Source organism: Nycticebus coucang, chromosome 3, assembly GCF_027406575.1.
Source record: "Nycticebus coucang isolate mNycCou1 chromosome 3, mNycCou1.pri, whole genome shotgun sequence".
Classification (NCBI taxonomy): Eukaryota; Metazoa; Chordata; class Mammalia; order Primates; family Lorisidae; genus Nycticebus; species Nycticebus coucang.
The window spans coordinates 117,902,614-117,925,069 of NC_069782.1; the positions used below are offsets into that span (position 1 = coordinate 117,902,614).

The 22,456-nt window shown below is 36.5% G+C and overlaps 1 protein-coding gene across 1 annotated transcript; it reads left to right on the forward strand.

The window, feature by feature from the left end:
* Positions 1-3,115: 3,115 nt before the first annotated feature.
* On the forward strand, positions 3,116-16,542 carry LIPF (lipase F, gastric type). The gene is made up of 9 exons (XM_053583784.1): positions 3,116-3,220; positions 3,368-3,485; positions 4,379-4,577; positions 5,746-5,855; positions 9,794-9,930; positions 11,556-11,702; positions 13,511-13,582; positions 13,995-14,066; positions 16,176-16,542. Exons 1-9 carry the CDS (start codon positions 3,116-3,118, stop codon positions 16,410-16,412), a joined length of 1,197 nt encoding a protein of 398 aa, XP_053439759.1. The 3' UTR covers positions 16,413-16,542.
* Positions 16,543-22,456: the final 5,914 nt, after the last annotated feature.

Below are 22,456 nucleotides of genomic sequence, written 5' to 3' on the forward strand. Positions count from 1 at the left end.
GGTAAAGACCATAATAAAACATTAATCTTTGCTGAATACATTCACTTATCTAATCTTCCAGTCAGAATAGCTTTAGGCACTGCATTTTCAAAGAATAAGAATAAAGAATAGCAGGCGGCCTTCTGTCATCTTAGGCTTCTTTATCCGAGCCAAACTATATTATCACTTGCATTATACCTTTGGCCGAATGTTTTTATATGTTTAAGCTATCAAGAATGATTTTTCATGTTTCCTAAATCATTTTCATCACCAGAACTCCTTTGGCCAATATTTGTGTTTGTTATAGGTGAGAGAACTCAATATTATGTGAAAGTGAATGAAATATTTGATTTTTAGTTTTATCCCTTTAACATTAGATGATGCCCAGATATTAAATTTTTGGTAATTTAATCAGCAGATAAGTAATTCTGGCCATTGTTGAAGGTTTTGTATATAAGAAGTTAATGCAACATTCACCAAAATACTACACATCCAGAGACACATAATACTAAATATTTCTAAGGAAACTGTAAGTACAAATTCTGCTGAACAAAATTGTTATTTAAATTATTAGGTTCATTTTTTTCTTTTTGCTTTGAACCAACTGTCACATTTTTATAGGCTTAGATATTTGTTGTATATTCACCTATATAGATGTGCCCATTTGAATTACAGTTTATTCTTCTAGGATTGTATCTACTTTTTCTTCTTTTGTATGTGCATGAAATCCTTACTTATTGAATGACCTACTTGTTTACTATTGTAAGGAGTGTCTAATGTAAAAGTCTAGTTTCTCCGATTCTCCCTTTTGTCATGTGAATTGGTATTCTATTAACAACTTAATATCATTCAAATCCTCTGCTGTTGAATTAACCATTATTAATACCAGTATTAGTACTAATAATTGTATTAGTACTGTAGGTTACTAATACATTTTTTTAAATTATAAACTTCTCAAAACAGAATTTTAGACCAAATTATATAAATCTCTCTGGGCATGTCCCAAGTAGGTCCCTACACAAGCTGGCCTGGTATCATACTAATGACACATGATAGTGGAGAAAAGCATAGTCTTTGGAAGCAGACTATCTAGTTTCAAATTTGGGCTTCGCTACATTCTATATACTTGTTAGGCAAGTCCTCTCAGCCTTGTCTTGCTCATCTGTAAAATGGGTAATATAATGCTATTTCCTTTGTACGGTTGTTAGGAAAATTAAATGAGATGACAGTAATCACTGTAATAATAATAGTAATAACTGTAATAATAATAGTAATATTATCTAGTGTTTACTAGATGCCTGACATGTTAAGAACTTTGCTTTTGTTATCATAATAAATTCTCACAACAATATTGAGAAATGCACTGTTACTGGCTGGCCCTATTTTATAGAAGAGGAAATCATCTTAGCAAAGATAATTCACTTGCCCACGTAATATGTTGAGCACACTGACCAGCACCTGGTGAGTCACAGGTTAAGAGTCCACAGTCTACAATGACAAATCACTTAATGGAGGCAGTAGACAGTATACTCTTTCGGGTTCCTGAAGTGTTTGATCAAAACTTTATTGTTTGACCATTGAAACCCTTCTGGTTAGTCATAATATATTACTTTGTTTCACCCTAAAATATTATTGACAAAATAAGATTTAGTTAAAAATCCAATTTAAGAGACACCATTAAATCAAATCCTATCGTAAACAAGTGCTAAACTGTTAGACCAGAGGGTCAGAGTTTGGTTTTGAGAGTGCTGGTCTGAGTTTACTATAAGTCAAGACCTATGCTATGTGCTCTGTGTGAATTATAATAGTTATGCGGCCTTTGTTGGAATATTATTAACAACTGAGAAGTCACTGTTTTTCAAAGAATTCTACTTGAATCCAATAATTCCGTTGTTATAAATTCCTCACAGTATACAGTTCAAATCCTCCTACACGTGACCTCCAAATATTGCTCCTAACATGCAGTAGTTTCTTAGCACCAATTTAGTCTGCTTGAAATTATTATTGTTATCTAAAGAATGGGTTGTTGTTTCTTGCATATAAAATATATGAGGGTTGAATTAGAAAATTCCTTGGGTTCTTTACAAATCATGATACTGATTTTCCATTTTTGTTTGCTAAGTCGGGGGTGTCCAACCTTTTTTCTTCTCTGCAGATTGGAAGAATAAGAGTTGCTTTGGGTCACACATTAAATACACAAACACTAATGAAAACTGATGAGCAAAAAAAGGCCCATGCATACTTTTCTTAATATCTGACACGGTAGATAAGCAAAACAGTCAAAATAATCAGCATGGGTTTGGACACCTCTGTACTAAGCACTTGCAAAATAAGATATTGGAACATCAATACATTGCTGACTTTTAATTTTCAAGGCCAACCTAAGTAATTATTTCAATGAGATAATACCTCACCAATAAATTAAGAGATCAATAACTTTTCTAAAATTATATTCACCCATTACTCTAGTTTTGGTGTGTTTTGAGAAGGTGATAGTCACTTTTAAATACACATACTCAGTAAATACTTATGAGTAGCTGTCATAAACAATATTTTTTTAACACATAATATTTTATTGACATTTTGGTCACAAAATGTAGGGTATTGTAAGAAAAATTTTGTGGATATTGTTGAACATGTTCTTGTTATAAACATGGGTTTTTATTTACCACTGGAATAGAAAGGCTGGATTAGCTTTTTCTAAGTCTTTTATAGTAACTTCATTAAACTTTGATTTTCATGTCCTAAATTTCAGCCTTTAATGCATGTTATATTGAGTTTGAATCTCGGAGTCAAATGCCCATCCAACCACCTCCCAACTTTGAGCTCTCAGAATAAGTTGACGTAAGTCTTAAACATGAAGCATAATAAGAATATGTTGTTGTTAGACTTCTTTTTGACAATTATTATTCATTTGACACGACTTTGAAAATAGAAACATTCTTAAACAAAAAGAATCAAACAGTGAAAACATAGTAAGCTTAAGATGCATATCATCCAACGGAAAGAATATAATCAAATCCAAGCATTTCTCAACTTTGCATGAAGGTAAAATTGGCATAAAATATGAGTTTTACAAAAAGTATAATGGGTTACCCATGACATGGGTTATTCTTTTGTTTCAGAAGGCCTCAAAATGTGGCTGCTTTTAATAGTGGCAAGTCTGATATCTGCACTTGGAACTACACAAGGTTTCCTTGGAAAATTAAACCCAGAAAGCCCTGAAGTGACTATGAATATTGTAAGTTGCTGCAGGGGTGGGGAATTGTAAAATTAAGATGTATTATTGTGATTTGCAATCATACGAGTTTAAGTTTTTATGTGACTAACAATATTTATTACATGCATTTAAAAGGTCAACTAAAAACTTTTGTGTTTTCCTTATCAGAGTCAGATGGTTTCTTACTGGGGATATCCAAGTGAAGAATATGAAGTTGTGACTGAAGATGGCTATATCCTTGGGATCAACAGAATTCCTTACGGGAAGAAAAATTCAGAGAATAGAGGTATACATATTCTTCCTTCCTTTCCTCTCTTTCCCTTTTAACTTCTTTTATCCTCTCTCCTTCACTCTCTCTTTTTCTTCCTCCATTCTTCCCTTCCTCTTTTCCTTCTTTTTTCCCCACTCTTTTTTCTCCTTTTATTTCTTCCTAACAATTTAATAAGTCTTGCTCATTCTGGAAATGCAACTTGTATTTACAGTGTTCAAGGAGATCATCATCAAGCCAATGAGCTAGACTTAAAAAAAAAAAAAAAAGCAACAGCATCACATAACATTTATAATATTATGTGATAAGGTCAATGCTACTTATGTGCACAGCATATTAAAGTGGAGGTCCTACTGAAAGCACCTAACCCAGATAGGGGAAGCTGAGGAATGCTTGCTCTTAGAAATAGCAGCTGACCTGAGACAAGATTAGGAAGAGTTAGCTGGAGTGTGTATGTTGCAGAGGGGAGGATGGGCCAGCATTTTGAGGGCCATTTCCTAAACAGATAAAGGTCATTTCTCACACTAGTACTATTGAAAATGTATCTTTTTCTTATTGCTCAAAAATTGTGAATTATAAAAACAATAAAAATAAAGATTACTCAAACTTTAATGTTCAGAGTCCACCTAAATTAACATTGCGCTGTTTCCTTAGAATATAATTTTTGCAATAATTTCATTGAGATAGAATTGGCATGCAATAAACCATATTTAAAGCACGTAATTTGATAAGTTTTGGCATCTAAGAAACCAATCACCTGAGAAATTAGCACAAAAATTAAGATAAGATAGTCAAAAATATTCAACTCAAGCAAATGTATTTATTTCTAAGCATATGAAAGACTTTCTATCTTCATGTTTATTTACAACAATACTAAATTTATAAAGTTATTAAACCATTTTCTTTTTTAGGCCAGAGACCTGTTGTGTTTTTGCAGCATGGTTTGCTCACATCAGCCACAAACTGGATTTCAAACCTGCCCAACAATAGCCTGGGCTTCATTCTGGCAGACGCTGGTTATGATGTGTGGCTGGGAAACAGCAGAGGAAATACCTGGGCCAGGAGAAATCTGTACTATTCACCAGACTCAGTTGAATTCTGGGCTTTCAGGTAAAGAAAAGGGACAATTAAAAATAAACCATAGGCTTTAAAAGCATGGGTATTCTCTCCTTGCAATCCAGTCCTATTTTAACAAATTATACTGCAAGTAGGAGGAGAGGGAATTCGTTATTTTCATTCCTTCTTGGATTCTTCCGTATACATCATTCCAAGGGTAGCTTTTCCTTCCAACTTCCTGTGATCTTAGAACCCACTAGTAGGGGTCCCTGAATATGCTTTTCCAAGTGGCATGAACAATATGGCAGAAGCAAGGAAATCTATTGCCTGTGGCAAATTTTAAAAGGACTATCTATGGATTCAAGAGGGATGTTAAAACCTGGTTGGAAGTGGGAGGAAGCAACCTGAGTGAGTCATCATGAATAGGAGGAGTGGGGAGAATGAAATTCAAATGTGGTGGAGATATTACCAAAGACTTCCCATCACTGACCTCCTTCAGCCTTATTCCTGGAAATTACTGATGGAGGCAGAGAACAGGAGAGAATCTGGCTGATGATACCAAGGAACAAAAGTATTTCTAGTGTTCTAGGAGCTGAAAGAAAACCTATTATGTCCCAAGTGTGGTAAGGAGGGAGAGTGGCATGAGAGCAGACTGAGGTGCTGACGACAGCCAGAACAGGCAGGGCAAAGGCTTTGGAGCTCACTCCAAGTTCAATGAGAAGGCACAGAAAAGTCCGAAACAGGGGAAAGGCATTCTTTCAATGGTATACCTCCACTGGTAGTTGAGCCACCCTAGTGGGGTGCTCATCCCAGGGTACCCTGATGTGCTCAAAGAATATATTTGTTACTTTCAAAATATTATCCTGGTGATTTGTGAATATAAAGTAGAGAAGAATTGAATTCATACTAAATGGCATTGGAACACAGCATATACATGATTATTAAATCTGACATTCTATTTTAGGGATAGAAATAATTCCCACCTACTGATACTATTTTGTTTAGATTAAATCGCAGTTGCAATACTGTACTTCAGAAATGATATCAGTTGTTTATACAAGCCACCCAAAGGGCACCTGACACCCACTCATGTCTAAAGCAGAAATGTTTACAGAATCTAGTTTCTATTTCCCAAAGGGAGCACTGACTATAAATGTTTGAATTTTAGAAACTATAGCAAAGAAATGTGCTGATTTTTATCTTACCTTTTTTTTTCTTACAGCTTTGATGAAATGGCTAAATATGACCTTCCAGCCACAATTGACTTTATTGTAAAGAAAACTGGACAGAAGAAGATGCACTACATTGGCCATTCTCAGGGCACCACCATTGGTAGGTAGAGGGAGTCAATGCCGAGTAAGTTAGTTCTCACAGACTCCTTCCCAGGGGTTACAGTAGGCATGCCACCAGCCACACCAATTGATTTCCATTCCTTCAATGTCTACAACAGCCCAGTGACCTAAGGATGCTGATCATTCCTCTTAGGTGGGGAAACAAAGAAAGGGGATAAATAATTTGTGCAAAGTGACACAGGTTATTTCCAATAGGGTGGCTCAACCACCAGGCCAGGCAACCTGACTTCCAGACCCTATAGTCTGACATGTTGTACCATGTGACCTCCAGACTGAGTTTACTCTATTCATTCAACCATATCTATGGGGTACCCATGATGTGCTCAAAGAATATATCAATAAATAAAATAGATTAAAATCTCTGCTTTTGTAGCACTTATACTCCAGTGAGAGGAGACGGAGAAAAATAACAAAGATTAAAAAGTAAAATATAAAGTACAGTAGAAGTTCCATAGTTGGCCGCCTCCCTATATTGATCACCTTTTAAGTTGACCTAATTTTCATAGGCTGGACATGTGTCACAAGTACATATCAGTACAGAGGCCTCATTCTTTATGTTGACCACCTTCGTATGTTGACCGAGTTATTACAGTCCCTTGGGTGGTCAACTTACAGAGTTTCTACCGTATACTAGATATCAGTAATACTGTGCAGAGGAAATAACTCAGGGAATGGTATTCGATGTCAGAGGGCTTCCCCGGGGAACACACACTCTGTGGGCAAAGCCATTGAAAAGGCAGAGGGTGAGTCACGTCCAGCCCGGCAGACTGATGTTCCAGGAAGAAAGAACAGCAAGTGTGAAAAATCTGAAGCTGGAGCACAGCTAGTTCATTCAAAGAACAGCAGTGAAACTGTGCCCTGTGCGGATGAATCAGACTGAGAAAGAGAAGAGACAGAGGGAGTGAGAAATAAGATGGCAGGGCGTGGGCAGGGCAGACTGTTCAGGGCTCTGGGACTGCTATAGAGATTTCAGCCCTCACTGAGGGAAAAGGTAACACAGAAGGATTTTGAACAGCGGCGTAAGGGGATCTCTCTGTTAGTAGGAGGGAAAGGGCAGGAGCAGAGAACCAGCTGGAGGACCCGGTGCTTGCACTAACCTATGCAGTGAATGGTGGAGACCTGGGTGGGAAGTGAAGTGAGGGAGCTGTGAGCATAATGATAGATGGGTAGCTTCTAGGTACAATTTTAAAACATATTTTGGAAGTGGAGCCAAGAGGATTTGCTGACATACTGGATATGAGGTACAAGCGAGAAATAGGAGTCCAGGGCCATGCCAGCATTTCTGGCCTGAGCACATGAGATGATGGGATGTCACTAACCAAGCTGGGGAGGCCTGTGGGAAGAGCTGATGTGATCCGGAGAGCAGGATCTCAGTTTGGGTCCACTGAGCGTTAGGTGCCTGTTGAAGATTTCAAGTGGAAGTGCCAAACCGTCAAATTGGGAGTTCAAGGGGGAGAACTGGGCTGAAAACACAAAATAGGAGTCATTGGGAGGAGAGCAGGGAGCCAAGGACTAAGCCTTGGATTATTCCCTAATGTAGAAGATGAGGAGGAATCAAGAAAATAAACTGGGAATTAATGGTGATGTATAAGGTAAGCCAGGAGGGTCTGGTGTTCTGGAAATCAAGGGAAGAAAGTATTGTAAGGAGAATCTGAGCAACTGTGGAAAAATCTTATTGATAGTGCAATCAGAAAACTGCCTGGAAGTTACAGGGCACTTTTATAACAGCAGCTATGGTGAGTGGTTGGGGTAAAGGCATAATCAAGCAAGTTCAAGAGAGCGTGAGAGATGCTGTAAATAGAAGAATAGGGTGGAAGTGGAGGGGAAATGGGAGTGTCACAGGCTTTTTGTTGATCCTCACCATGTCTCTATGCTGATCCTTACTCTCAACTGAGGACCTTGCTTTGGACCACAGTTCCAAGCAATCTGAATATCCAACACAAACACATTTACAGGAAAGTATTTAAGATGGGAGTTTGTGAAAGCTTTCTTCTGAGAACTGCTTGCTCATCCTAAAGCCTAGAGCTCAACTGTAGAATTTTAGACTGAGAAAAATAGCTTCCTAATGTCCTTGGTATTATAGGCCAAGTTCCCAAAGTGAGGATTAGCACTCAGGATGTAGAGAAACACTTTTAGAAGAAAGGGCAAAACACAGGCCCGGCAGAGGGAGAAGCTGTATTTTAAAGCAGTTCTCAAGACCTCAGCTCTTCAGAGTCTTCCCTAGCAGGGGTGGGAGCCAGGTCTCTTTGCCAGCTTGCTGACCAGCCAGGAGGTGCAGGCTGCCTGGGGAAAGGAACGTAACCCCAAGGGCAGAGGCCAGATCAGAGAGGGCTCACAGCTGAGGGCTGTCGGCAGCAGCTCCCCCTGCAGGTGGGGTTGACTAAAAGCCTCAGACTTGACAGGGATCTGGGCAGCACATGACTGACACATGGTCAACATCGACTCACGATCCTTTGTTAAAAAGCCGGACATTTTCAAGACTTCTAGAATTTACTCCTTAATTCCAAAACTCTACAAAAATTCTTCCATTTGTGGGTGGCAATCAGTATCAACCTCTGACATACTCCCTGACTCTTTAAACAGCACGTACTGAACATTGTCTAATCTTTTCTTGATGGTCTAAGGTTATAAAATTATTGTGCTGTGATGCAATACTGCGGTTTCCTTAGGATTTATTGAGGTGAGTAGACTGCTTATTCTGAAACTTAATTAACTGCAACTACTATGTTATTATTTTGAGTTATTTGAATTCTGAACACTTCCATTCTTCTTTCTCACTACTCACTGCTCATAAATATCCAGAAGTCACTTCTGCTTCCAAATTTACATCTTCCAATCTTCTGTGTGTTGGGAAGTTAGATAAGTACTCTTGTTAGAATTTCAACTGAAGTAGGATTATGTTGATTCTGAGAAGCACAGGAGAAGTCACCTTCTGGCACCCACTTAGGCTACCCACATGTGAGTCCTCCTTGGTCTGGGTTAAGGCATTGTAATCTATAATGTTAAGGCAACTTGATAAAGAACCCCATAATAAATACAGTGATCTTGCAATCACTGTACAGTGATCAATTCCTCAAATAGAATCAGGCTGAATATTTTATAGATGTTTAGATAGGAAGGTTTTTCTTTTTTTTTCAGGTCTTTCTCAAGTCTCACCAGTATATGTCATTATTAATAGTGGAAGGGCTTGTTGTATGTAATTAGTCTGTAGAGAGTTTAACTTAATAATGACTTGATTACATCCCAGGCTGCTAATATGCTACTGTTCATAAAACTAATTAATTACAGACAAAGGCTGAGTATATATACTTTGTGAATAGATGTTTGAATTCTCTTGGGTCCTCATTTATCAGGCATTTACTATGTGCCAAATATCATGGTCAATTCTTTATAACGTTCACCTCCTTTAGTTCCTAAACAACCTAATGAAGCACTCATTATTATCCTCTGATTTCACATGAGGAAACAGGATCTTAGAATAGGTGACTTGCCTGAGGTCACAAAACTAATAAAGCACAGAGCTAGGATTCAATTCCAGTTTGGTCATGTTTTGAACTCATGCCTTTAACCTTTCCACTTATATACTCTACTCATACTAAGTGTTAATTATCGCATTATAATTCATCAAAACCTATATGTAGTATAAATAACAATTTTTGTAACCCTATGGTTATCCTAAATTAGACATATTTTCTAAGGTCATATTAAAGTTTATTATAATTTTTAAAAAGTGTTAGCCTTATGTCCTATGGAGAATCTATGAAAATAAAACAAATATACTAAACTATTTTCAACCAGAAAAGGTACCAATTTCTGTTTGTCTCATCTGCCATCCTTAGTAAGTCCAAGATAATGTTAGACTTATAAATACAAAACCAAACACACTCATTCCTTAACCAGTTCCTTGCTCTGTTTCAGGTTTCATCGCCTTTTCTACCAATCGCAAGCTGGCTGAAAGAATCAAAACCTTTTATGCATTAGCTCCAGTTGCCACTGTAAAGTATACAAAAAGCCTTTTAAACAAACTCACACTTATTCCTCAATTCCTCTTCAAGGTACATAATTGTCCTTAATTAATTGAATCTAAGACACCTGATTACCCTTGTATTTCAAAGTAATGGAAAGGGGAACAAAGACACCTGTGGACTATCAAAATTAGAATCCAAATGGACCTACATGTTTATGTTATTTCTTCAGTGGCATTGGCCATGTTTGAATCCCCCATACAGACCTTGAGATCCCCATTTGTTCCTTGGTTCTTAACTAGGTTTCCATGGGTTCACAGCTCCTGGAAGTGGTTTTGCTCCTTCATAGACATTTCACTTACCAAGCATTCTACCCAGCAGCATTAAGGCTGTGATTTCACTCTTGGAGCCAGGAAGGGGAAATAAAAACAAAATAGTCAAATACAAAGCCTAATTTACCAGGGGTATGGAAACTGGAAAGAAGAGGGGAAGGAAAGGGAACAAAAAAAAAAGGAAGGGAAAAGGAGAAAGAAGAAAGAAACCAATGGTTCCGTGAGGCAAACACTTAGACACCCTTCATCAAATACTCTTGGCTTTCCTAAAAGCATCTGCCTCTTTAAGTGGGGATTTCATAAGACAGTAGTGTGGATTTCAGTAAACCATAAATATACCTTATACAGTAGACATACATGGTAGGGAATTATTAATAATCTGTATTTTCCCCCATGCTTAATACCCTAATTCTCCCATTTGCTGAAACCAACACGCACGTGCACATACACACATACACACACTCACACAGAGAATGGTTTAGTCTCAGGCTATAATATGTAATGATGCCATTTCCTTCTGTGCTTTTGTACTGTCCATTCCTTCCCACTCTGTGCTGACATGTATGTCTATAGCCTAAGAGACCTGACCTACAGTCAACTACATTTGTAAAACTATTATTCAAAATCCACAATTCTGTGATGACTTTGAGTATATTGCCTGGTGCAGGCATGGATCCAGAACTTATTTCCTACCTGTACTCAGATTTTCTGATAGGCAATGGAGAGAGTGGTTAAAAAAACAAAAACAAACAAAAAAATCTCCACTAGACCTCAAGTCAGAGGCTTGAGTCAGGATTCTAGGTAAAATGCAGTTATAATTAGCTCAAAACCATGACTTATGTTAATCTCATGTTTCCTCATGCATAAAATGGAGATAACAAAATGTCTGCCTTCCTCAAAAAGAGTTGGGGCAAATGGAAAGGGCCAATCCTTTCAATTATGCAACTGAGCCTCACTGCCTTCTTAATGACTCTGTTGAAAGTATGGCTTTGAGTCACTATTTCTCCTCCTGATCTTTTCACAATTTATTACTGAAATCACCCATCTTGGCACCTAATTATGACAGTCTGCCATGTTGACTTTATTTATGACTTTATTCCATAACTCCTATTATCACAACTAGATTGTAACTCTTTGTGTTGTACACTTCCTCTTAAAGCCATTGCAGTTATTAATGCAAAAGATAGCCAGTATCGATGTCTGCCCTGTTCATTTCACAACTTTATTGGGAGAATTCAATGGAAGTATTGGAAACTCCTAAAACAATGTATTATAATAAAAACATATCATCAGCCTAATAACACCTGTAGAAGTAGAATAGATAAATCAGTCTTTTCTACGGTTTCATGACTGCAACTCACTAATGATACTTTTATTTTTCAGATTATATTTGGTAACAAAATATTCTTCCCACACAACTTCTTTGACCAATTTCTTGCTACTGAAGTGTGCTCCCGTCAGACACTGAATCTCCTTTGCAGCAACGCCTTATTTATCATCTGTGGATTTGACAATAAAAACTTGAATATGGTTTGTATGCATTGATATTTCTATATTTTGAGCATCTTTGATTACTTGTTTCATCATCACTTAGAAACAGTACTGTATAAGCTTCAGAATGGTGTCCATGATCTCCTGATAAACCCAAAAGAAATTGCCAATCATTGCTCTCAAGTTTGTCATCCTCACCTCCTTTCCCTCACCCCAATTGCTCCTAAAGTAAATAAACAACATGTAGGGAAAAAATACAACTCAGTACTCACTCCTAAATAATTTTTATGACATTTAAATTCTGAGAGATAAGGAACTGAACCATATATTTTGGCAGGCTTCTCTGTGGAAAAATGTCTTGGCATTGAATAAATGTTCTTATAAATATTATAATGCTGATAATCACTCCCATAAACTTTATAAAGCATATTTCAGAGTTAGTATCTATGTAGGACTTTGTCTGTTTTATTTATCTGCCTTTTATTCCTTGCTTTTCATTAAGTTGGGTTTTTAAAACGTATGTGACAGTAGCTAAGAGTATAGACTCGGGCCAGCCTAAATTCAAATCCTACTTTTACAATGGACTTGAACTCCTCTGTCTCGGTTTTCTCATCCATAGGAAGGGTTATTGCAAAGATATGATGAGCTAATACATGGACAGCACATAGAACATAGCGCAAAGCATGTAGAGCACGGTGCACAGTACTATCTTACTCTCATACGTAGACAACAATCCTTACTCCAAAGAACCAGTTTAGTTACATACACTTGAACAGCTAATATAATCAAGTTTATGGACAAGAGGCATAATTTTACAAAGTGTTGCAGTTACTGGGAACCGAGCGGTGAAAAAGATAGACAAGACCCCTGGCTCAGTGGAGATCAGGGAGATTCGGTTCTCTTTCTCAATGCTAGTGACTATACAAAGGAAACTTTTCCTTTACCCCCCACTTCAGATGATAAATGAGGACTTTTCTTTTCTTAGAAAGTAGTTCCTCTCCAAGATTCTGGAGATGTTTGTCACCTATGGAGACCAACGGTGTAGCCTGTGTTCAATATACTAAGAACAGGTAGTACAGATTACTGTATTTAATGAATAAGAGCCTTATTTTGAAAATAATAGTAAAATAGTAAAAATAGCAAAATAGAAAATAACAGTAAAATAGTAAAATAGAAAAAAATAGTAAAATAAAATGATACAGAGAACAAAGGAAATCAAAGATTTTATCTTCTGCAGAAGAGAAACTTGAGTCTGCTAAGAAGATGGTCAATTTGACTCTGGCCATCGTCTTCTATATTAGTGGACTTAAGAGCCACTGTGAACCAGCCAACACAATCTGACAAGGAGACTTTGGTTTACTTTCTGGGGTCTTAGCAAGATGCACTAGGGCCCCAATAAAATAGAATAGTTGGAAAACAATGACTGTGTATGATATTACCATCTCATGTATGTTATAGTTCTGCAAAGCAAGAAGCCTGTATGTGAATATTTAACTTACTGCACTCTGGCACTGGGTAGAGAAAAATCAAAGCTGAGGATTTAGACTCAGTGACCTACAGTCTCTGGATCCATCTGTGTGGCTCTGGACGTTTCTATAAATTTCTTTGAGCCTCAATTTTCATTTTGATAAAAAGGAAGTAATAAGTTCTTGTTGAACGCTACAAATTAGAATTATACATGTAACTGCACTTTTCAAACTCTAAAGTGAAACAGAAATGTACTGCTTATCTTCTTCCACTAAATACTTCCACTTGATTTGAATTAGAAAACTTAAATCTTAGCTGCTTTTGAGAAACTGAATATGTGTCTAAGTGTGCCGGTGAATATGTGTGTGCTATATTTCTAGAGTCGTTTGGACGTGTACCTAGCACATAATCCAGCAGGAACTTCTGTCCAAAACATCTTGCACTGGACACAGGTATCATTTTTCAGATGCTGTTAAAACTTATTTGTGGGCTTGAACACTTTGCACTTTACCTAAAGCACGTTCTTACAATATTCTGTGAAATGTACCTGGCGGGTAATTTCTCTGGCATATGACTACATGTAAAAGTAACTATAAATCCAAGTGAATAAAAATTTTATAAGAACAGTAGCTTTGGGAAGCAAAGAAATTAATGTTTTTATGACTTGGCATGCAAGAAAAATTATTTCAAGCAATGCTTCATTGAAATTTACATAAATGCTTTGTCCTAGATGATGAATAGTCTTTTTATGGACTTTAATAATTGTTCAAATTGAAAATAAACTACATGGAAAGGTTCAAATTTTATTTTTCACATAATAAGGAGAATTTTAATTTCCTAATGTTTTTAATTTCTCCACAATAGGCTGTTAAGTCTGGAAAATTCCAAGCTTTCAATTGGGGAAGCCCAGTTCAGAACATGATGCACTATAATCAGGTAAGCTTCTAAAAGAGAAATCATTCACATTTGGAAAGACAAAACTAGCAAAGGTTAAAGAAGAAATTATATAAACCATCCATCTATTTTCCCAAAGGAATGTTGATACACATATTAAGTCTCCATTCCCTCTGCAGGACTGTGTGTTCAGCCCTAGCAGTTGTGCTTGTTTGAGCTGCCCTCAAAGTACCACACCCTCACACATGAGATACTTCCCAGAATTTATCCACAGCCAGTGACATTACACAGACCCTCCCTGTATCCCAGTTCCCAGCACATCGTTCTCTCCTTTCTGATTGTTACAGTAAACTAATAATTCTACCTATTCATGAGATAGAACTGGAATTTCTGGTCTTCTTAAATAATACCTTCTTCTTTGTTAACAGTCAAAGGAGTGATTTGGCTGGAATACATTCCCATATAGAAGAAAAAGAATGTACTTGCAGGTCAAGGCTGGAAATATTTTTTAGTAGGCAAGGGCCTTGTGCACAGGCAGACATACTGAGCAGTCCTCACACTGGTCCTTGTACAAAGAACTTGGACTTTAGTGTTCATCTTATTTGCAGTCAATATCTCTTCCTATCTCTACCTAGACTTTGGGAGTTGTTGGTAGGATTTAATTGAGATAATATCTATAAGCCCTTAGCTGGGGGTAAACTCTCAGGTTATCCCTGACTAATTTTGAACACGGGAAATAGCCTACATTATTTTATATCTTCTGTTCTTCAACTTTAACCCCATTCAATCTTTCCATCCAAGTGACAGCTGAACAAATCTATTAATTTTCATATGTTTCCATGATATAAAACTTACAGGGAATTTGTGTGTTTTGGTAACAATGTCCAATGTGTAAAGAAGATGTTCCCATTTATTTTGAATGTTTGATGTCTTTAAAGACATTTTCAGAATGTCTGAAATACCATTTCAAACTTTTCTTGAAAACATTTTTTCCCAACCATCACCTTCTCAAACCACCAAACAGTCTTGCTTTGAACCTATATATCTCTTGGCTTCCAATACTAGTAATCAGAGAACTTTGTCTTGGAGGACCAGACCTGGAATATCCAGTTCCCAAGTCCACTGTCCTTCCAGCCAAGCCAGTAACAGTTCAGGTTGATCTTCAATGAATTGAATCAGTGACACCAATGTAAGAGCCAGAGCTAGCAGCAAAGAAACTCTGTCAACACCAGGATATGAGTAAAAGAAAGTGGGTTTATAATTATGGATATTTTCCCCACATTATTTTATTTCCTCTAATACATAGGGAATATAATAGAAAGTGTTAAATGTTAGGGAAATTATGTGTGATAAAATATTTTGCTATGGCAAGTTGGCTATTAGGTAAGGTAAGAATACAGAAACTTTTAGTATGTTGAGTTGCTATTCTTGATCTAAAAAAACAATGAAATTTTGTCTGGGCAGCCAGAAAATTGGAGATAATTGTCTTGTTCCATTTTGTGCTTTACAACCCTCTTTAAAGTGTATATGCGAATGGTAATTTCTAGAAACAGAAAATAGGCTGATAATACCTTTTCTCAGAATTCGAAGAAATACTTTGTAACATTAGGTCAATAAACACAGCTCCTTAATGGAACTGAATGACTTATCCACTACCCATCCTGAGAAGTCAATACAAAGCCGAAATAAATGACTCAGGACATTTTGAGGAGATTATTCTTTAGAGCGTTTGGGTAGAAACAGTCTATTACAGTTAGAATTTAATCAAATCCACTTCCTTCAGCTTGAGCTGAAATCTAAGTGTTAACACAAATCTTAAGAGTTGTTATCGGAAGCCTTGCTATTCAAGGCATGGTGAATAGCATGAAGCCATACGGCTTCATCTATGAGGGCAGAATCGTGACCTCTTCAGAATGTCCATTTTTACAAGATCCAGGTGATTGGCAGATCCATTAGAGTTTGAAAAGCACTGATTTAAAACATATTGCATCCACTGTGCTCTGTGGATAAAAAGAGCTTTCTTGGAGCAATCATTGTTAAAATTTACACATAAAACTAAGTATGTTAATGTTCTGCAATCTACCTAAAGAATACATCTCGGGTTTAAATTGTTGTTACCGAAACTCTGGTTCTTTTCCTTGTACTTTTTAGCCCACACCTCCCTACTACAATCTGATGGCCATGAACGTGCCCATTGCAGTGTGGAGTGGTGGTAATGACTGGCTGGCGGACCCCCAAGATATTGACCTTCTTCTTCCCAAGCTCTCGAATCTCATTTACCACAAGGAGATACCTTTTTACAATCACTTGGATTTTATCTGGGCAATGGATGCCCGTCAAGAAATTTACAATGAAATTGTTTCTATGATGGCAGAAGATAAAAAGTAGTTCTGGATTCAAAGAATTATCCATTAATTTTCTTCCAAAATCCCTTCCTCTCTTACATGTAGTTTTCTGTAGTGTTTAAAATGCAGTGCTTCTTTCTGTAATTTTGACTTTAGAAATATATTTGCATCAATAAACTTCTGATTTGTCATTTTGAATTTTTTTAACTTTAAAAAAACTTCATTTATCACTTGGAAATTTATCTAGAAACAAACACCTGAGAGGACATATTCTTAGGCTGGTGAAATTTCTTTCCTGAACTTCCCATTCAATTTCTCTTCTACATTCAACTTAGATTATGAGTCATGAACCATGAGTATTGCTAAAAGACAGTGCTGGGGCTGAATATAGACTCCTCTTGGGTAGCTTGATACCAAGTATATGTTTTCTATTGTTGAATCTCAATCTCTGTATCTGTATGGTGGGAATATCACTTGTTCTTTTGTGTGTTTAGTCTCATGGAAAGTCCAATTGGGATATAAACCAAATTGAGGTCAGCTTATTTGTGCTTCCTAAGAAGAGGACACAACCTCAATCCTAATTTAGGAAGTTGGTAGGGTAAACGTTGTGCTCTGTTATTACTATCATTCTGCCTTCATCATCTTGGGTCCTTAAGTGTAGCCTTTTGACTGAATCTGAATTTTATAGAGCAAATACTTGTATTGAAAGGGGTGCAGCAGAGAAAGATGAAGCTTTTCTTGCCTCCCTTGGTGCTTATGAAAGAACAATCTTGAAATCAAAAGGCTTCAGACTGTATATCCTCATCTCCTTGGCTCAGATGTTAGAGAAGATTAAGGGACACTTTCCGAGGGGAAAGGGAGGGGATGTGAGGCAGGAGACTGACTGGAGGGAGGGTGATTGGTGGGATTACACCTACAGTGCATCTTACAAGGGTACATATGAAACTTACTAAATGTAGAATATAGATGTCTTAACACAATACTAAGAAAATGCCAGGAAGGCTATGTTAACCAGTTTGATGAAAATATTTCAAATTGTATATAAAACCAGGGCATGGTGCCCCATGATTGCATTAATGTACACAGGTATGATTTAATAAAAAAAAAATTATGGGACACTGAAGAACATATGCTCAGTGTGTGAGTGTGTGTGTATGTGTACATGTGTGTGTATACACTATATATTTGTAAATAAGTATAATTAAAAATACATATTTATACGTGTATGCATATTTTACATGTAATATTTATAATATACACATACATATAAAATTTTATGTGTTTATATACACACTTTCCACTGATAACGTATGTACACAGACATAGGCACACAATCAGAAAAAGAATTACATTTCCTTTGATAACTATAACCGCCCAACAATTTCCATCATCTAATACACCTTTTTCTGAGAGCTTAAAAATGTGAGTTCTAGAGAATTTAGAATTATGTACTTCACAACTTCATTTTAAAGTGCCTCATAGCATATATTGAATATTCTTTAGATTTCTAAAGACTACTTGAATTCAAAACAGGTCAAATTGATTAGGGAGATCAAAAGATCAGAAGTCTGTAAGTAGTTTGGCTCTAAAGCAAGTTCAAACCAAAAACAAGATGGGAAAGCTTGGAAACTTTATGATATCTCGAGGCTATTTAATATATCTTCTGCCAGATGGATATCAAAGCAATGATATAAAAAGGGGCTGAACTTATTTATTATCAAAACACACCAAAAATTAATCTGATCAAATTTCTTTTTAAAAAAAAGCTTCTTGATCTATTACACCTACACTACCTGGAAAGATATGTATATTCATTTAATATATTTAAATCATATATTATGTTGCTATTCAGTTAATAAATATGTATGTTTAATAAATAACATTTAATAAATATTTATCAAGCCAGACAGTCTTCTAGGTACAGGGACAACACTAAACCCCTTGTTGAAATAGAACTTATGTTTTTGCAGTAGAGATTGATAATAAAATATACACAGATACATATATCAGATAAGAATGATTACTGAGAAAAGAAAGCAGGTAAGGGAATAGGAACGATACAGGCACTATTTTAGAGTAGTCAGGAAAGGCTTCCCTGAGAAATGACCCCTGAGTAGAGAAGCAACTGGAAGGAAAGATCCATGTTAACTGAGTTCTGGTTCAGTACCTCTCATCCGTGAAGGATCGTGAAGTCTTGCAGCCTAACAAGGTGGCCTGTTCACAATTTTGTGGATGCTGGCAGAAGACAAGAAACTTCTTAGGCCATAGACTCAGGGCTCTATTACAGAGCAGACCTCACTATTTTCACGTTCTCCTTGCTCCCCAGTTCCCATAGGGGTGATGTAGAGGAGGACCCAAGTGAAAACGCTGCACGTGCAATGGATCTATGCCACAGTGAGGAACCCCAAGTTTAGGAAACTTCCAGTCTCATAAAGGGGCTTCCAGAAAACCTGTGTAATCTTTGCTCCATATGGAGACATCTCTATTCTACTGGTCAGGGTAAAACCTGCCCTCTACCCTGGAGGAGATACTGTCTTTCAAAGGTGTTGATGATACGAACATCCTTAGAAAAACAATCTGTGACAAAAAATGATCTGAAAAGTGAAATGTGCTGGAGATGAGCCTTCCAAAATCAACCTCTAGTGTACAGAAGAATCACCCAGAAGGCCTGTTCAAATACAAACTGCTGGAGCCAACCTCTGGTGTTCCTGATTTTGTAGGTCTGGCACCAGTGTAAGAATTTATATTTCAAATGAGCTCCTGGGTGGTACTGATGCTGCTGGTCAGGAACCCCCACTTTTGAGAATCACTCTTCTGAGTCTATTAAACCACGTTTTGTCATGCTGTTGATTTGCTTTCATTTGACTATGCTTTATAATGAGCAATGCAGTTCTAAACTCTTATTCTTATTGTTTATCCTTTACATCATTACAACTAGGAAATAACTTATGTCTTGTTTTAGACAATTCTGCTATCTTACAATGCAGTTGAGCCTATTGACTTTTATATTTCTACTCCAGACAAACCTTAGCTATTATCAACTTCAGATTATCCAGATATGAAACAAAGGAGACAATTGAAATTAATAAAGAAAAAATGCTTCTTATATTATCTTAATAATTTTTATGGCAACCTCATGTCTAATGTTAACATTAATGACAGTCCCATCAGTAGCTACAAAGTGTACTGATTGAAGCACTGATGACAGGTATCACTGAAAGTGCTGATAATTTTCTTTTTTCTCTATTTTATTTTTTTCATCCACTAACACATACTCAGTTTCTTCAGCTGTAAAAAGATTCTGTAGTCAAAATTGATCATTTTAATCTTTTACATTACACACAGGTCCAGAAGTCTGTATCATTAATAAGGAAATGTGCTTTATGATAACATCAGCAGTGCTGAAAATCTACCAGTGCTTTGTTTTCACAGCTCTGAAATTTAACTGTTTCACAAAATTACTTCCATAGAGAACAGATAGGGACGTGCAGCTAATAAGTACATTATAAAAAAAAATACTTACTGTTACTTAGAATAACTTGTCCATATTCACAATCTATTTTAACCAAATTCATAGGCATCATGCAGTTATCCAAAGTGGCCACTAGAGAGTAGGGTAGAGTTGGAGACTGTTTTTCCTGGGCCGGGGCATTTACTCTATTTGATTAATAGATGGTTTACTCAAAATTTCTGATTCCTCATAAGTGTAGTTTGCACATGCCATCTCCTGACCATGACTCTATTTCTAGATGCACAGGAAAACAGAGAAAACAGGAGAGATGACATGACAGAAAAAGAGAAAATGGGAGGATAATGGATTCCAGACCTGTCCAAGTTGGTGATGACTTTCCTCTACCAGGTTATACATTCTTGTAACACTTTCTAATCACCATTACTTGGGAAAACCTGCGTAAGGCTCTATTCCAACTGTAAAAAGATTGTGTCCTCTGGTTTTCAGCATCTAGCAGGGTACATACTTTAAATAATATTAAAGTTGACACAAATTGAATTCTAGGGAAGCAAAGGCATTGTAATGAAATGACCTTGGAATTAAGGGGATAGGATTTACCAGCTGTAGAGTGGCCGGCATTTAGTTGAATTCTCTCTCATTATATCAGTCTGGCCAAAGAGCCACCAGCCAGTGTGTATTTTTAACACAAGCTGTTCAGTTTCATAGCCACAAAATAAATGATTGCCATCTCTCAGGGATCTGATTTTAGTTGATGCTACTTCATCAGTAAAATAATTCCTTGCATTTAGTTGAATGTACAAAATAAAGGTTTCCAACTGCTCAACAATCTTCCTTCCTAACCTTTAATCCTATCCAGGCTGTTCCTACAGATTATAGGACATGGATGTCTGAGAAGGATGAGTCTCTACAGACTGAGGTAGGCAGCTTCATGGCTACTGTTTGGAGGGTTGCCACCCACCCAAGGTCAGTTGGTGAATGTGTGGGCATGGTAATATATGCAAAGGACATTTGTGCACAAAGAGAAATGGTTCTGTGTATGCATGTTTTTCTTTTAGCATAGGTTATAGGGCTGAATCTGAAAAATGAAGTGTCATTATGGGTTTTTTTTTTTAGCAGCAAGGCAGAGAGGGGGCCCTAATTCTACAAGTACATGGAGATTTCTTTTCCCTTTCTTAACTCTCTCTTAAAGAATACTGTCATCCAAATCCAGAGGTTTCATCAGCTTTTAAACTGGAAGCTTCTTTAATGACCTTGTGACTCACAGGGCCTGGGTGATGATTGCTTTTCCTGTGTATAGAACTATAATCCTTCTCATTTTTCAAAGACAGAAATTACTATTATTTCCTTACCAAAACCAAAGATGGTGTTTGTGTTCATTTTACTTAGCATGTTAGCCCCTGTATTAAAAATTGTGGAAAAAAATACAATAAAAAGATAACACACACACAACCAGGAATTAAATTTTAGAGAAGTTCACAGGTGGAAGGTAGGAAAAACTGGTACTATACTAAATATTTTACATACAGAATAACCCATAATAACCATAAAATACTACATAATTGGTAATATTATACCAATTTTACAAAATAAGGATACGGGGATAAATTATGCACAAAGTCTCATGGGAAATAGTGGAATCAAAATTTGAATTCAGGTCTGCTTGATTCTAAAACCCAAGTTTGTCCAAGGTTATATCTTAATATAAATAAAATCTGTTTCATGACCTTGTACTATGTAGTACATTACCTTAGTTATCACACTTAACTCTGTTTTCTATAGTAGGTATGTGTGATGTGTTTTAATCACTGCTTATAGATTTGTAAACTCAACAGTCAAGGAACCCATTCTGCTTTTCATTGTATTTTATCTAATATGAGCTCAAGCAATCCACCTGTCTCGGCCTCCCAAGTGCTGGGATTACAGGCGTGAGCCACCGCGCCCTGCTGTATTTTATCTAATATGAGCCATGAACGTGGGAGCTCTTGTGTTATTATCGAAACTTATTATGAGCCTAGAGAATTAATGCCTTATTAACAAATAATTTAATCAGTTATTTTTCTCATAACAAATAATTTGTCCACTTCTTTAATATGTCAAATTCCCTTAATAATTACACTTAAAAAGCAAGCATACTTGGGATTGCCTGAATTATTACAAAATGAATTCCCAAACTTGGTATAAAACTTTCAATTCCCCAAGTCTGATTTACTTCATCATCATCTTAATAGTTATTTCTTCTGTAGATTTCTATTATAAAGATTTCAAACATGTAAAACTTGAGAAAATAATGTAACCCCCAAATACCCATCTTTTATTTTCAGTAATTACTAGCCTATGATCAATTTCCAACTACCAATTGGCACTACATCAGCAATAAATTATTCTAAAGCAACATTCCACACATACATCATTTCATATGGAAATATTTTATTAGATAGCTTTAAAACATAAGAGATTTTTAAAACAGTCACAAGTCACCAAAATATGCTTAAAAAGTAAGCATATCAGAAAATCTTTATTATCAAATATCTAGGCAATGCTCAAATTTCCATGATTATTTCATGAATTTTTTTTTTTTTACAGTTTTTGGCCAGGGCTGGGTTTGAACCCGCCAC